The sequence below is a fragment of the Amphiura filiformis genome, chromosome 1, assembly GCF_039555335.1.
Source record: "Amphiura filiformis chromosome 1, Afil_fr2py, whole genome shotgun sequence".
Lineage (NCBI taxonomy): Eukaryota > Metazoa > Echinodermata > Ophiuroidea > Amphilepidida > Amphiuridae > Amphiura > Amphiura filiformis.
In genome coordinates, this window is record NC_092628.1 from 94,511,417 (window position 1) to 94,529,397 (window position 17,981).

The window sequence follows — 17,981 nt, forward strand, 5'->3', positions numbered from 1 at the left end:
GCTTCAACTTAATCAAAACTGTTGAGTTTCGGTCTGACATGAGGTCAAAGACATACACTGCATATGTTTTGATTTTCTGCATTTCAAGCCAGAACGGGCAAGTTTACCACATTGTTTAGGATGTGATATGCAATTTTTCAAAAGCATGATTTAAATGAACTGATTTGGCATGAACATGTTTAAATGAACTGGTTTTGGAGAAAACATTTGGAAAAAAATAAGAGTCTTCCGAGTTCAGGACTCCTAAACATTCAATATTTGTACACTAGAATCTTCATTCTGGAAATTATTGCATTTCTTGTTTACAGTGCATTCCTGTACGTGTGCATGTAGGACACTCATATGAGATGCTGTGTGTGTGTAGGGTGCTCATGACACCATGCTGTCTGCACACACAAGACGATTTCACATTGAAACACATCCAAGGAATGCATTTTAATATGGTCCCTGACTCTTGTGTGCAGTTGCCCATTATGCACCTGTTCTTACACAAAACTAACCAATCTGACGAATGACAATGACAACATTTAGTATTATTGTATTTTTAATTCATGATTATTAACAAAAAGAAAAAAAAAGTTATTAATTCATGATACATTGAAGAATTTAGCTACTAAAAAACAAAGACATGGGAGAGTATCATGGAATGCCAGATAGGTATCCTTTTCATATTCCATGGTATTTTGAAGTCCTGACATAACTGTGTTGTTATATAACGATGGCATTGATTTGCGCCGTTAAATATCTTGTACTATTCAACGGCAGGAATCGTATCATTATATAAAACAAATATTGCATGCCTATGTTTGTGTAATGGTATAAATACATATATATCACTCTGTCAAATTTGGACTGTTCCATTTCACAACTTTGGCTTGTGAAATGGGAAAAGTCAAAATTTGATATTGTGCTATATTTGTATACTCTTGCACACTCAATATTTGCATACTTTGTCAGGGTGTTCAGTTTCTACATCTGCTTTTATACCTTTCCGAACACAGGAAATTTTGAACATAAAAAAATACATGAAATAAATAATAAACCCATAAGAATTCCACATTTAGCTCTACCTTAATTACATGTATTTGTTAACTAAGGCAACTTATTTTAAGAAGAACACCAAAAGCTCTGTAGTGAATGGTTTATAATATCACAGTTAGCTTGTTCTTAAGTTGCTGGGTGGGTGCTTATAAGGGCATGAGCGGTCAATGGAACGAATTAATACAATAGTCACTTGATAACAGCTGAAGTGTTGTCACATTTGTGACAAAATCATAGAGCCTTTCATTTAGGGGTTGCTTGTAATTCAAAGTTATCATCTTTGTTAATTTCTTGATATCAGAACTAAAAACCATCACCATTGGTCTTGATGCCAAAATCTATAATCTCTAAAAAATTGTTTGAACACTTTAAAAGCCTAATTGGAAATGATCCCCCTTAGACCCCCGTCCAATGTTGGAAACTTGGAATGCACATCACCATTTTATATTCTCCCAATGTTGATTTAAGAGCGAAAGGAGAGGGGTTATGTTGAAGCAGAACATTGATGCAACATTATTATAATTCTTAGGTGTAGTATAGTAAGAACATACAATTTAGAGCAAGTGTTTGAACATGTTTTTCCGAGATTGTAGATAGCTACTTACATTATAGTTAGCAAAATACAAGACATCATTAAAAAAAAGTATGACAAGTAATGCTTGCACAACCCCCATGGCTCGGGGCGATGAGACAGGAGCAAGTGATTGAGACAGTCATTAACATTATACTAGTACAATACTAATTTGAATACTTCTATGCATGTATGCTTTGTATGGAAAACCAATTGAACAGTTGCATAAAATATTCTATAGCAGATTACATAATTCATATGTCATTCTCATCCACAGGTATTGACAATTTTATGGTAGAACTAGACAAAGTGCTTCTTACTTAGTCTGACAAGCTCCCAGGTGATGTACTTATAACTTCTACTCAGAAGCATTAAGTCAGTTTCAATGCTTAATTTAATTCCCTCTCCGTACAATTCACTCCAATGTCTTATGTAATGGTTTTGGTGCAGTGAAAATGGGATTTGGTTGATGTTCTCAATTTAAAATATTGTACAGTTTTGCCATTTTGAGAACAACCAATAAGTCCATTTGTTGCACCTAACTCTAAGAAGAGCAAACACTGCTCACTACCAGTTACATCCTTCATAAAGCTGCTGTGATGGTACAGAAGACAGAGAACTCTCTCTCCTTGTCAATAATGACGATGATGGATTTGCCTAAGTACTATTCCTATGGTTTCCATGTTTTGAGTAGTCCGTCCTCACTGTATGTGGCTAGTAGATTGTTATGTGGATGATGTACTATTCCAATTACATCTTTTTCATGTACCTGTAAAATGAGAAATGGTAAAACTGAATAGTGCAAAATAATTGATAATGAAATGAAACATTGAAAAAGTAAGGCCAAAAGTTTGCTGTCTTCCACAGTCCTCACACACACACATTCTCTGCATGGTTGCCAGTTGCGGAAAACTTAATTTTCTTGCTTATAAAAATTGTTTACATACTGTGATGATTTCAATGATTTATTATTAGTGCTTCAAAAAAGAAGCATATTTCAAGATACAAATGAAATGAAAAAGAAGAACTAAACACTTTGTATTCTCTTATTAAAAACAAAATTACAAAGATGATCATGATCACATGTTCTGTTTTCCAGCATGCTAGACTGGCAGTCTGCGGGCCAGATCCGGCCATCGACCAGTGTGATTGGCTCTTGAACAGCTCTGAAACGTACAGTAAACATAGTAAACCTAGGTGTATTTGGCCCTCAAACACAAATCTTTGAAATAAATTTTGGCTCTCCTTGGCTTGTAAGCAAATATAGTTGAGAACCCCTGTGCAAGAGTAAGAAAAGGAAAGCTGATGATATAAAGAAGGTGAGACTTACCGTGAGTGTTCTTTCCAATTTGCCTGTTGATGTTGAGAAACAGTAGAGCACCAGATCCTCTCCAATGCAGTAGATCCATTCACCTCTCGGTGATACGCAACAACACACAAAGTCACCTCCTTCTCTTTTACCGGAACTGAAGCTTCTCACAATCTAAGGCGAAGACAAAATATATTGAAAAAATAGTGAGAAACTTCTCCATTGTGCACATACAATTTTGTAGTACTAATTTTTTAGGCAGGCTGGTTAAAGTGGCCAAAAAGGTTAAGAGAGTGATTTCAGGTGCAATATGTATTATGTCATCAGGTGGGAAAACCTCAAATGTAATTCCAAAGGTCAAATACAAAGCCTTATGTAAAATATGGGCTCAAATTTTGGTCAATCTTTATATGTGTGACAACTTTAAGAAAATGCCCCAACACACCTTCTGAAACTCCCCTTTTTAACTGTAATTTACGTATACTACATAACTGACTGTAAATGACCCAATAACCAATAGGATTTTCTATGTTAAACCTCTTAATGTTGAACAAAAAGTCATTACATATGAGGTTTATGTAATTGGGCCCACTTTTTACACATGAGGTTCTGCATTTGACCCAGCGATTTATCTTCCATTTTTTCATCTTACCTGGCCCTGCATGTTCATGATAACCACCGTATTGGTGCGATTACATACAATCAACTGTTCTACATTCTTTGGGTATGCTAAGACGTTGTTGACGGTAATATCTGTTGATGAGCTCCCACCTAAGGATTTGAATGTACTGACGCATTCTGTAGATTTGATGTTCCATACCTAGAGAAGAAAAGACAAAGAAAGATAGAGATAACAACCACCTGAAAGTATGCAACGCCAGCTCTGTTCCCCGCATGCAAATGTTTTTGCTTTACGTAATATGGCTTTCAGCAAGTTATTACGACCAAGTTTGACCATGGATTTAGGGAACTTAAAGATGCAGAAAATAACATACCAATTTAGGATGGTTTTGTGTACTTCTCCAGAGATCAAACCTCTACAAAATTAGAAGACTGCAAGCTTGGAAAAAATGCATTTGTTCTCCATATGACTACTAGTCAAAAGAACCGATACCCTATTTTATGATCCTGAGATTACTTGATCATGGTACTTATTTTGTTACAACATATTCCCATTAAGACCAATTACAGACTCAAATAATGGAGAGCATTATATCGTTATGAATTCGGCAGAGTGACGAATCGAGAATTTTGAGCAAATTTCCACCAAAAATTAATGGCATATCTTACTCACCGACGTAGTTATTGAAATTTTGATTTGGACGAATCGCGCCTAAGTGCGATAAATGAATTCGGCATAGAGACGAATCGTATACTTAGCTGTACAAATCATGTTGATCTATAGTATTGTATAGCGGGAAGTCCCGAATTTTCTATATTACATGTCGTATACTGACATATTTGATACCAAATAGATATCTTCTATCCAGTGATACCAAAATAAGTACAAACATTCCCCACATGATATTGCTGTGGTTTCATAATGTGAGTGCGCGCCCGTGAAATTGGAAAATCCCGGAAAATCATACATAAAATATAGGCCAATATTGTTATTTTTGCTTTAAAATCCTCGAGTTTTTGCTAAATATTACAGGGATGACTATTTATAACTTATATAGCAAGTTAAGTCTACATAGCCTTAGGACAACCAGTAATTTCTACACAAAGCCCCAAATCAAGAATGCGTGCTATGGTTTACACATAGTTGAATGCGTATTCGACCTATGTCTGCGCAGTGGTAGAGACATTTTGGATACAGCATAAAGCCGAATAGCTGTTAAAACACGTTTTGAAGGATATCGATTATTTCAGAACATGCAAGTATTGCCAATATTTTCATGTACATTCACTTCTATAATATACATTTCAAATGAGTGCTCACGAATGTTCTAAATTTTTAGAAGGACCAATGGAATGGTACCAAGATTTTCAAACGCCGTTTACTCAGAACAGCAATTTTGTGTATTCGGCACTCTGCCGTGTTCATAACGATATGTTATGCAAATTATCATAAGTACAATTTGGTAACAAAGACTCTTGATCAGAGGTGTAAGTGAGGTAACAATCCACTCCCTGAAAAACATGCCGGGGGTGCAAAGGGGATTGTCCTGGGAATAGGCTGCAGGGTATCACCCCGTCCAAAAAAGTTTTTTAGCTCTTTTTATGACAAATCCAATTCCGGAAATGTAAAAAAAAAATTTAAATCATAATTTTTTTTTTACATATCAATACACACATGATTATAGCAACTGACCTTAACAGTGCCATCAGATGAAGCACTGGAAACAAAATGACCATCAGCTGTGAACATGGTGTCATTCACAAAGGATGTGTGCCCACGGAATTCCTTCAGGAGCTTGCCAGATTTCAGACCATGTATTCTGCAATAGTGATAAAAAAAGAAGTAGTTACCAATGTTTTTATTTTATTGCAAAATAAACTTATACTTAGAAAGATCTCAATATCAATCCCATTCAACAGTATATAGAGAATGATAAATCCTCGACATTTGTGCTTTTACAGATCATTGGAAGCAATGATGCATTGATCCCAAATGTATATACCAAAATCTGCCCACATTTGAATTGTAAATAAAAGCTTCATCTAAACCTAAAAGCTGTTTAAATGATTTCAAATATGGTTGTAGATTTGTTTTCCAACATCACACATGGCATCATGATGCCCTTGTTTTAATTTCAAATTATTTGGGGATAATAGAGACAGACATGCAGGTACACAGTTACAGAGACACACACACATTTATTTATTTATTTATTTATTTATTTATTTATTTGAACAGACGCTTTTGAATCAGCGGCACACGCCTAAATTGGTGGTGCGTTCATATAAAAGACAAAAAATACATTTCAAACAACAACAACAATAACTCATAGTAATCAATATAAATATTAAATAATGTACAATGTATAAAAGATACACAACCCACTTACGCACACCCCCACGCTCTCACCCCTACTCACCCCCATTCATATCACACATAATATACCCTCACACACATGTACACAAGATCAAACTTATGTATATAGGTCTATATTACAATAATTACAATCAAAATTATTTACGATCATATGTACAAAGGTAAATCAAATCAAATCACGCACACCCCCACGCTCCCCCCTCTCACCTTTACTCTCCCACACCCATATCACACATACATACCCTCACACACATGCACACAAAATCAAACTTATGTAGGCCTATATTACAATAATTACAATCATAACTATTTACAATCATATGTACATAGGTGAATTAAATCAAATCAAATCAAGTTACAAAGTACATTTGATAGGCCTACAGATTTTACCAGCATCATTATTTGTATTAGGCCTATAGTGAAACAGATTTGGAATTATTTTGAATTTTAAACTATATTTACAATCATATTATATATGTACAAGAGAGTCCTATATACATAGGTTTACAATTAAACAAATTAATTATAAAGAACATTTAAACAAATTTCACTAGCATCACTTTATCAGTTAATTTTATATTTCCTTAATAATCGATGATCTATTTGTCCACGCACGTTTTAAAAAGGATTTGCAAAATATATCGAAACAATTACCACCTTCTTCCCAACTTACGGGGGTACCTAACATGAAACATATTTTTATATCTAAATCACCTGCTATGAATGTTTGCCAATGGGCCTCTAGATTTCTGTCACCGAGGTCACGCTCCAGCTTTAAATACTCTTCAGAACGAATATTATTCAGAGAGCTGCAAGTGAAAAGGAAGTGTCTGAGGTCTTCAACGCTCCCTTTACAAAGAGAACAAGATTTGTCCATGCCCTCATTCCATCTATATATTCTGCCATTTAGGGGAAGGATGTCAGAACGTGCTTTAAATTTCAGGTTGGTTCATTTGAAATCAGTTTCGTCAAGAAGGTACTTTTCCAAAATAAGAGAATTCTTGTATTTAACATAATCTGTGAGGGAAGATTTGCTTCTTGCATCTTCACACCATACATTTTCGTAAACAGCTTTGTTGATCTTCTTGAATGTCTTTGCCCATTTTGGATTAAGTGACGAGTTGTAAGTGAAGTGTTGATTCATATTACATTTATCAAGAGCAGTTTTGATACAACTTAACCATTTAAACCGAGTTTGGTTGACATTACGATGATTTAGAGTAAATAAAGTGTTGAAAAGCAATTTTGGCCATCGGTGCATATCCATTGAACTTAGACGAGTAAAATAAGTTATTTTACAAGATTCTTGGATGGAAGCAACTGATTGCCATCCTAAGTCGCCATAAAGAGCAGCAGTCGGAGTGTTGCGTGGGGCCTTAAGAATATACCGGGCCATTTGTAACTGTAGGTTTTCAATTCTTTTCATATCTGTTTCACCCCGCATGTCCAAACAGCGCATGCATAATTTATGCACGGAAGAGCAATGGTGCGCCATAAGATATCTCCATAATATACTCTATTAAAGTCATCGTGATTGTTCAAGATCGACTTAATATAACCAATAAGTCTGTTCCCTTTTTTCACAACTTCATTGACATGAGTGTGATCTGAAAGGTTTTTTGATATATGTACCCCGAAACATTAGACTTATCGTAGTTGAAATCTAGTTTCCACAGTCGTGAAAACGATGATGCAACGTCTAGCATTTTTTTAAGTTCTTCTTCGTCATTAGCAAGAAGAACGGCGTCATCAACCCAAAAAAAACAACTTATTTGAATATCACAAATTCAAGTACCTGTTCCGCAGTCATTGAAAATTTTTGCAAGTTGATTAATATATATATTAAACAGTATCGGAGATAGTATGTATCCTTGTTTTAAACCTTCCTCCACATCAAAGAAGTCAGTGTCAATATTTCCAAAATTAACTTTACATTCTACATTACAATATAAGCTTTCAATTAGCTTCCATGCACCTCCTCGTATTCCCATGTTCCAGGCAACTGAAAGAAGACCGTTTCTCCATACAGTATCAAAAGCTTTTCGGAAATCCAGGAAGGCCAAGAAGGTTGGTTTATTCTCGGCCAGTCTAGTGGCAATGATACTCTTAGTCTTAATTGTGAAAATGTGATCCTCACATCTATGGTCCTTCCTGAAACCTCCTTGTATCTCCGCGAGTGTATCATTTTCCTCCAGAAAATTGGCAATTGACTTTGAAATAATACGATTAAATATCTTAGAAACACATGAAGTTAGGGTAATACCTCTGTAATTATTTAGATCCTTTTTATCACCCTTTTTAAAAATTGGAATAATTATACCTTTATTCCATTCCTGAGGGATTTTTTCTAAGTAAGTTAACCTTTTGAACAAGGTGAACATAGAACTATTTAGTGCATCACCGCCATTCTTGATGAGTTCATTTGTGATCGAATCAATGCCGGGTGCTTTGTTGTTTTTAGCATCATTAATAGATTCAATTACATCGTCAAGTGTGAAAACAATACTATGCAGAAAATTATCAGAAATATCACAATCACTGTGACTGCTCAAGTATTTAACATTTGAGTGCATATCATTAATAAATTCCTCTTGATACAATTGGTTGTTCATCTTGCCTAATGAGTTATAATACTGTGAAACTGTTTGGTTCATAACTTTACAGTCATAAGTAATGTTATTGGAGTTTGGTAGTTTTAAAGAGCACACATTATTATTTTCATTTTTATGTCCTCTTAGATTTTGCCAAAAATCTTTACAAGAAGGACCGCCCTCTTTAGTGATCTTAATGCTACGATCAATTCTCATTTGCTTGATACGATCTTGAATCATACATTTAGCACGTGTTTTCTTTTGAATGTAATCATTCCATAATTCATTCCCTTTGTCTTTGTTTTTATCATTTGAAGTGGCCCATTTGTGGTGAGCCTGGCAACTTTTCTTCCGATCTTTTATAGCCTCATCAATTGTTTTGTCCCACCATTGCTTTTGTTTACAGTTTGTTTTTTTAGTACCTATTGTTTTACTTGCTGCTAATAAAAGCTTGTTCTTCCAGTCACACCATAGGGAATCAGGATCCCAAAGCGAATTTGCATTCCAATCAGAAAATTGCAACTTGATCTCATTTCTATAATCTGTAAAATCTTGGTCTCTCTTAATATCCCATACAAGCCTGTTGTTATTTGGTTTATAACTTTTGAAGGCTTTATCATTAATAGTTAAGTATAGGAAAAGCATATTGTGATCACTGCCAATATTATATTTACGCTCCTCGTCAATAACCATTTTATTTGTACATCGAGATAAACTATCCGAGACGAGGAAATAATCAATAGTGGAAGAATGAGGGTGTCGAAACCATGTAATTTTACCACTACATTTGTTGGTACAATTTACAATAGCAAGACCCGAATCATGAGAGAAATCAAGCAGTTTTTCACCATTACTATAAACAACTGTATCCCCCGTTTGGTCTCCTATTCTACCATTGAAGTCACCCATGATTAAAATATGTGGGTCTACGTCATCGTCATTCAAGTCCTGAATTTTTATAATTTCAGAAAGAATTTGATTGTACAGTTCATCGCTAAGAGTAGGGTTAGATCTATCTACTGGGAAATATGCACAATAGATGGAAATCTCCGAATTATCACTGGTTTTGACTTTAGGCGCTCATATTCGTCATTACCAGACATAAACATGTTATCATCTATCGTATTATAAGTATCAGAAATTAGAAAACCGATACCACCACCTCCTTTATTATTTCGGTTTTTACCGATCCAACTGTAGCCGTCGACAGATATCTTATTATCATCTTTTAGAAATGTTTCACAAATACCAAAGATGTCAATGGTATTAGTCTTAAGACATTTAGGGATTTCGTACATGCTTGAATTTATTCGGTTCACATTATTGAATGCTATCTTAATATGAACATTTTCGCTTGTTTCGCTTGTTTCACACAGACAGACAGAAAATGTTTATATATACCTGAGTGTTTGATCAAATGAAGCGCTGAGAATCTGGCTTCCATCTTTGGAGAATTTCACTTGTGTAACACCTTTGCTGTGTGCATTTTCAAATCTTCTCAGACACTGACCTGTTGAGATTTTCCACACCTAGAATTCAAATCAGTATAAAAATCCATGGTTACAGCTTCATTATAATACTTTATATATGGGTAAAGAGTCAGCAATAGTTAATATGTATGATGGGTTAACTTGCAATATCGCTAGTAGTGCAAAATCATACTCTCTGCGCCAAGTCGCACTATTGCAAGTTGCACGTGGGATAATGGCGGCCATCTTGGATATGCGGAAAAGGGAAAACATACTACAATTATTTCATAACCATTTCAAATTATTTCTCATGAGCAGTTTTGAAGTTCACCTTTCCTGGCTGACATGGGCTTGTGCTAGGATGCATTATTGTGCCTAGTGCACAGACTGGGATTCGACTTGCCTGTAGGAACTAATTTACTATTTACCGTACTTACTGCCAAGGAAATTTCTAGTGCTTTCATTGGATTTGCTGAGTGTTTTATAATTAAATCCCATCCCTAAATACACCCCAAATCCACTAATTTACAGGCATGGATACAAGTCTACAGGACATCAATTTAGGTTAAGGATGAGCAATGATTAATTTCCCCCTTTGCTCAATAAATTGGATATCATATACCACCACTTGTGATTAATATCCAATTAAATGGCATGATGAGTAAGGAATTATGATGCTGTAACGATACTAACCTTGATTTTGCCATCCTGGCCTCCTGTTGCCAACATTTCACTATCTCTGCTGAAATACATACATAGTACGGCATCATCCATTAACATGAAACTATCCTGAAAGAATAAATACATGAAGATAAAAGTTGTTAAAAGTCCAGAAAGGCCATTTGGACCAACAGGTCTGAAAGTTGTGTAATTTTGTTTGATTTCAAATCAACTATTTTTTAATCAGGTAATTCAGATTAAAAGAAAACTGTGTTTTAAAAGATTAATGCTAAATGCACCAAGCAAAATACTGAAACATAGCATGATGCAAGGCATATGACTACATCCACTCATCCAGTGTCAACTGACAACAAATAGGTTATTTTCCTATACCCTCTGCTATAGACCTTAAATCCTGTACTCATGAGTTGATATTTATTATAAAAGACAATTTAACAAAATAGCAATCACCCTAAAATACACTGGCGAAAGTTGGGAATGAATTCACATTAACCTGATTTAAAAATTTAAAAATCTACTAAATCATTGTAGAGTATTGCAGTCACCAACCTGTGCTTGGTATTTCAAATCTTTCCTGATCTTGCCAGTTGTAAAGTTCCACACCTCAATGAAACCATCCACACTACCCGTAACCAGATATTGACCATCAGGAGAGAATGCTGCACACTCAACATGAGATTTTTGACCAAACTGAAAAATAAAAGAGTAAAGGGTAATTATCAGCAACTGCTACCACTGCATGACTCATTCGGCTATTCCATTAGAAACCAATACTCAACTTGTGAAAGATTTAGCTGAAGTCTTCCACAGAGGGAGTATGTGTTTTGAATAGAATAGACAATTGGGTAGTTTCCATTTGAAATATTCACTCCAGTTGTGGAAGATATAGGTAAAGCAAAAATACAGGGGGAGTATGGGTTCAAAATAATCCACCCTGGACAATTCTATTTGAAAAATATACTCCCTTTGTGGAAGACGTAATTCTAAAATGTTTCACAGGGGTATGTTATAATTTCAAATGTAATGATCACTATAAAAGGCGATAATTATTCAGTTTTTGTACAGCGCAACTCAATTAAGTCCCAACTTACACTCACGTAAATTCACAAAAGCGTGTGTTAGTCAAGCAATATGGTGCTGCGCCCAGCTGTGTGTATGCCATTCTACATCAATCCATGATGTTATGAGTCCTGCCTATTACAAGCTGATCAGAGCTGATAAGTGATCCAAATATGTTCAGCAGTACTGAATGGTTCCACCTGCCAGTTTAAGTTGGCAGGTGATATGCTAGTGGAAGAAAGTCATGCGGAATGGCTGCCATTATGTCAGATTTTGAAATTGCATTTGGGAGCATCCACACAACACAACCCCCAGGCACGTTTGACACATATTAACGATGCTACAATTTTTGTTATAAAATCTTTCAATATTAATTGGTTTTTATTAGTTAAAAAAATCAAGTAAAAACAAATGACAAGAATTAGTGATTATAAACGCAGCAGCAACAAAGAAAGTTTGATTACACATGACATGTTTATTCTGTATCTACTAGGTGGTCACTTTACTGACCTATATGAGGATATTGCCAGGTCAATTTACCTTGATCGTTTTGTTCATCTGTGTTGGGTACCTCTCTTCTTCTTCATCTCTCACAGCAGCTTTACCTCTGAACAAATCTATTGTGGATCCTGGTGGCAGTAAACCCTGATGCTGCTGCCACTTTAAAGCTTGACCTAACAGAGCCAGAAGACGTGAGGGAGGCACCACACTTACTTCTCCTGATAGTGCACCGGCTATGGCTGCTCGACGACGCTCCTTGCTGCTGCCATCTGGATAAGCCTGTGTTGGAAAAAGAATGACATCAATGGTCTATAGCTGCTTTATCCAATCCAATTTTGCCAAGGGGTCCCTAAGGGGGTGTTGGTGGTAGACTGCTCTATCTGCTTGGACACTGTCCTGTGCAAAAATGGTCTCTACCAGCCAGTAGGCCTACGTGTATATAGTCTAGTGTTTGTAATTGTGTGAATGTGTATTATGTGTATATCTGTGCAATTTGAAATTCCAGCTACATTTTTGTACAATTTTCCGCTGTAATACATATAACAAGATTTATAGTGCCTATCATATTATATCATCTTTTTGGAAAGGCATGACAAGAAAACAAAGCAAGATGAAATAATTATTATATGTATGCAAACTACAGAAAGCAATATGGATACAAGTGAGTTTTCAGCAATTTAAACAAAATTGGGATTGTTGGCGTTTCTCTGATGGCAATTGGAAGCTTGTTCTAATAAGCTTTATATTTTTTTCCCACATTTTGTCGCTGCGACAATAGGCCATTACGGTTGAAATCCATACACCCTCTATGGAAGACATGACATTATAAAGGGAGTGTAAATTTCAGATGGAGTCCGAGCATAGCCCCATTTGAAATTCACATTCCCTAGTATGTGGAAGATTAAGGGCATGTCTTCCATAGGGGGTGTATTGATTTCAACTGGAATAGCCCAACACCAAAAACACACAAAATAATATGCGTATAGATACCAGTTGGTCCTAGCTGCAGTATAAAACCTACCTCTCTTGGGTCAAAGTACGATCTGGCCAACATGTTTTCTAAATGAACATATCTGTCAGCTTGTTGCTGTTTCAGCATGATCATTGGATCTGTCTGCCTCAGTAGAGACCTGGCTGCACCAAGTTCTCGCAACTCTATTAGCTCCAACACAATCTGAAAGAAAAAGTTTTATGTTGTAATTTTTATTTTAACTTTTTGGCAAAACCATGAAAGAAATTGTTCAATTTGTTGACACCGACATCGTCATGCCTTCACTATCATAAGTTGATACATCAGATTTCAGCTACTGAGTACTGCTTTACATTGTCAGAAAATGAGCAAAAAATATATACTCAGCAAACACAAACAAAGTTTTTAAAACTTATAAACATGTTTTGGTTTTTGTCAAAATGTTTAAAATAACATTTTAAATGATGGTTTATATTAAAGTCATGAAAACCTTTTTTTTTTTTTTAAACATTTTTTTATGAAAAACACAACAACAACATATTCAGAATGTTGTCAAAATGTTATTGCAAAATATTTTTGGGCAAACAGTTTGGCAAAATATTTTGTCAACACCTAAAAAATATTATAGAATGTTTTGGACCAAGTTTTTAAGAATGTTTTTGCATGCTATCAAAACATCTAACTTGTCAGTAAATTGTTTTGTGTTTTTTGCTGGCTATTTACACAAATATGAATGCACACAGCTGAAGACCAGACTTTTTTTTAGCCTTTTTTCCTTCAAATAAAGTGGAAGGAACTGAAGTTCCAGCTTGTACAGATCTAGACAGCCTATGCTCATTGCTTACAATTCTTTCATGTAGTTTTAATGAACCAATTAAATAAAATTAAATAAAATACCTCTCTAACAGCATTCACCTAAAATTATTTTTTGGGGGAGGGGTATAATAGCAATTCACATAAGACAAACAAACAAATGTATAAATAATCTAAAATACCTGTTCATAGAGATCAATAAGAGTTTTATCAGGCAGTTTGAGAGACTGAATGGCATGTAACACAGTATCCCAGTGGCCATTGTTGATTTCAGACATAAACTGATCCTTGCTATCCACTGTGTTGAGAGACACTGTAGATTCTTCTTGAAGCATTTGTAGAGAGCGCAGTAGGTTACTCTCCTTCAAGTATTGCTGGATTAGACGAATCACGCTGTCAAAAAATCACACACAAACAAGATATACTTTAAAATTGTTACTTTGTGACAAATGAATATAGGGCAATTTCACAAAAGGTCATTAGTTCAAATCTGCCTTCAGAAGACATGATATGTGCATAAAGCACAAAAGAAATACACAGTTGTGATATTGATTGACTCATTTGCTTTGTACTTGTTCCATGCATCATGTCTTCTGGAGGCAGATTTGAACAAGATAGTTATCCATGCGAGAATCCAAATTTTGTTTTTCGGTAGATCTGCTTTGACACTGTTTGCGAACACATAATATTCTGTTGATGTTTAGATTTGGATGATATTAATTATTATTATAGTTTATATTTTAATGAAGAATACCTATTAGAGCTACAAGACAGCTAAGATTGCCTATTTTGAACAGTCTAAAACATGACAATCATTTGAGTTAAAGTGCAATTTTAGCAACATTTTTGATTTTATTACCTGACATGATTGGATGTTTTCTTCTGAACTTCCATTGCTTTTCACGGTGCAATGCTTCATTTTTTTACTATACTATTTTGCAAAGACAATCCCACTAGCCAACAAAGCGCAAAAATCACACCTGCGTCATTCAATGCCATGCAGATTGATCAGCGAATGAGGTGCTGATGTGATGATGATGTGTATTACACTGTCACTGCCCCATAGGCCCATGTTGTAATTCAAATTTGACGATATTTTTGCTAAACGAATCTGTAAGAAATTTTTGGTACATAAACATTATGTAGCCAGAGGTTTCCAGTGGTATAAAAATCTCAACTATTTTTGAGAAAAGTGGGGGGGGGGGGGGGGGGGGGGGGGATGGGGCTGCGGATCACAACAAGGAACTTATACGATGTCCTCATTCACAAACTGATACTATCTGTCCATCGTATAAGACTGTTACCGCCACGGCAGCTGGTTGAAGGAATATTACACAGTCAAGAATAGGCTCCATCATTTTTTGTTCTGATCCTCCCAGTCTCCCAAAACATCAAAAGCGTTGCACATTTACTTACTTAAGGGGTACTACACCCCTGTCCAATTTGTGCCTATTTTGCATTTTTCTCAAAAATTATAGCGCATTGGTGACAAGTAAGATATGTATATTATAGTAGGGGCAAGGACTACAACTACTGCACTGGAAATTTAAATTCGGCACAGACAGCAGTTGTGGAGTTGCAGTCAAAAATGAGGAAAACCAGTATTTGATCAATAAATCAATAACTACTTGCCTTGAGTTGCTGAATTTTCAGAGCAATAGTTGTAGTCCTTGCCCCTACAACATGCATATCTTAATTGTCACCAATGTCACCAATAATTTTTGAGAAAAATGCAAAAATAGGCACAAAATTGGCCAGGGGTGTAGTACCCCCTTAGACTGTCCTTTTTCATATAACGCAGACAAAGTAGGGCCAAGCTACCTAGAAATGGTCAAATTTTGGCAAGAAATATCTCTGTGTAATCCTATGTAAGTCCCATATCACATCGTTATCGGCGATCATGGCTGGTACCAACTAGCGTCATGCATGTGACGTGACACAGCTAAAATAATCGACTGGAAATCGGGGATCATTAAAACGTCAACAAATTTCAAAACACAGAAAGCAGTAAACTTAATGGCGAGCGGTCCAAATTTTGAGCCATACAAGTTTACGTGGTGAACTATAGCTAAAATAATAGTTTCTCGATCATGAGAGAATGAATGTACTGCATGCACTGCGTAATGTCGCAAGTTTAGTGGAATGACACGATAGCGCGATCGATTGTGCATGCACAGGAAATGCAGCGCTACCCAAAGCATGTGTGGTAGGCGTTGTACGGCGACGCAATTGTCATTGCGTGCCTATTGAGCTCTCATGATCGAGAAACTATTATTTTAGCTATATTCTGTCTGTCCGTGCCACGTCACTTCCTGTTGATCACGGTCGAGTGAAAACAAGTCCCTGATTCGATTTTTGTTGACGATTTCTGTCATGTGTTATGTAAATTTCGATCGCAAATAGTCAATGGAATCAAACAACCGTTTCTAAGTCTTCAGAGTGGAAAAAACTTACTTGATTTACCGTTTATATACTGACAAACTTAAAATTAAATTCCATGGTTGAGTGTTGTTTTTTCCGAAATTGAATATCACTCCAGCAACATCGCTATGTAGCCTCCTTCACAGCCGGCTTCTGTTGTTCATAACAAACCGTGAGCCACATGCAGTTTGGGCCCGAGACTAGAGATAGCCCGGATGTCCGACCGACAGAATAGTGTAAGCTGTTCATGAAACAGACATAATCAAGGCTTGTCATTGGTTGATACCTCATGCCGCTTGCCGCAGCGGCAAGGAAGTATCACGGGGGCATAAAATCCTGATAAAGGGAGCCCTCTTTGGCTTGCATGTATTATCATCATGCCCAGTGTGCTGTGTTGTTGAATTGATTTTGAGCATTGAGGTAAGCTTAAAATCACACATGCACATGATCATCTATTAAATGATCTAAATAGACTACACAGCTCCTCCGCGACGCTGTACATAATTGTACAATATAAAGCTAACTTGAGGACCTCATAAAATTAAAAACTTACTCAGCTGATTCAATTTCAAGAGACATTTTCACACTTCTTTCTTCACACGATCAGAAAACAAGGACGCTGCTGCACCAGACGCTGGTCAACTCGAGTCGATAATTGAAACCAACTCGGCCCATATCTAAATCGGCCTTGCCTTTAGATTATTAAACTCCAGATTGGAACTTGAGGTCCGGACATGACATGACAGTACGACAGTCGGAAACACTAGTTATTAAACATGCACGCACATTTTCCTGCTCGCTGTGTTGCAACACATATCTAGACCATTTTAAAAGGTTTGCAAAGGGATCCCAAAAATTTGGCATGCACAAGTGGGTGCAAAGATTTTTTGGCGGGCGGGGGGGGGGCAATATTTGGCAGGCCGAGGGGGGGGAAGCAATTTTCTGGCGAGCCGTTTGGAAATTTTACCTCCGGGGGCTCGTAATAGCCCCTAAACTTTTCAGCGCTATACACGCAAACTTTGAAACTTATGTGCTATTTTCACACTGATTTGCGTTATTTTGCACCCCTCTCTTCTTGTCAAGGTCTTTAATGTATAGGCCTACATATGGATTTGAAGGTTTGGGTGTTAAAATTAAAAAACCCTGGTGTGTAAATTAAAGATTTGTGTATTATTAGTAATGGAGTAATGGGGAGTAATAGGCCATGTGATGGGCAAAAACTGGGTGTGTAATCTTGAAGCGCGAGAAAAATTTCGATTTCAGACTATTTTAGCCAGAAATTAACATGATTAAACTCATTCAAGTATTTTCTGCTCTTTGATGTGCTAAATTTTGCAATTTTAGTACCCCAAAACATAATGTTTTATGTGCTAAAAACTTAAAAATGCACAGGGCAATTTATATTGCTTAATTTTTTTTTCTATTATGATTTTGTTTTTTTTGGGGGGGGGTGATCCCTATTTTTGGTATATTATGACCCCGGTATAATTATATGACTCCCCATTCTAAAGAAAATGACAACCCCTTGCATTCCCCCTCATGGTTCCATTTCAGATT

General features: G+C 36.1%; 1 protein-coding gene across 1 annotated transcript; it reads right to left on the reverse strand.

Annotated features, from left to right (window-relative positions):
* Positions 1-526: 526 nt before the first annotated feature.
* LOC140158358 (WD40 repeat-containing protein SMU1) lies at positions 527-17,104 on the reverse strand. The gene is made up of 11 exons (XM_072181453.1): positions 16,978-17,104; positions 14,186-14,396; positions 13,242-13,394; positions 12,260-12,499; positions 11,210-11,350; positions 10,673-10,768; positions 9,912-10,039; positions 5,236-5,362; positions 3,574-3,741; positions 2,943-3,095; positions 527-2,381 (listed from the first exon to the last, which is right to left on the reverse strand). The coding sequence occupies exons 1-11, from the start codon at positions 17,001-17,003 to the stop codon at positions 2,283-2,285; spliced, it is 1,542 nt and encodes a 513-aa protein (XP_072037554.1). The 5' UTR covers positions 17,004-17,104; the 3' UTR covers positions 527-2,282.
* Between the last annotated feature and the right edge of the window lie 877 nt (positions 17,105-17,981).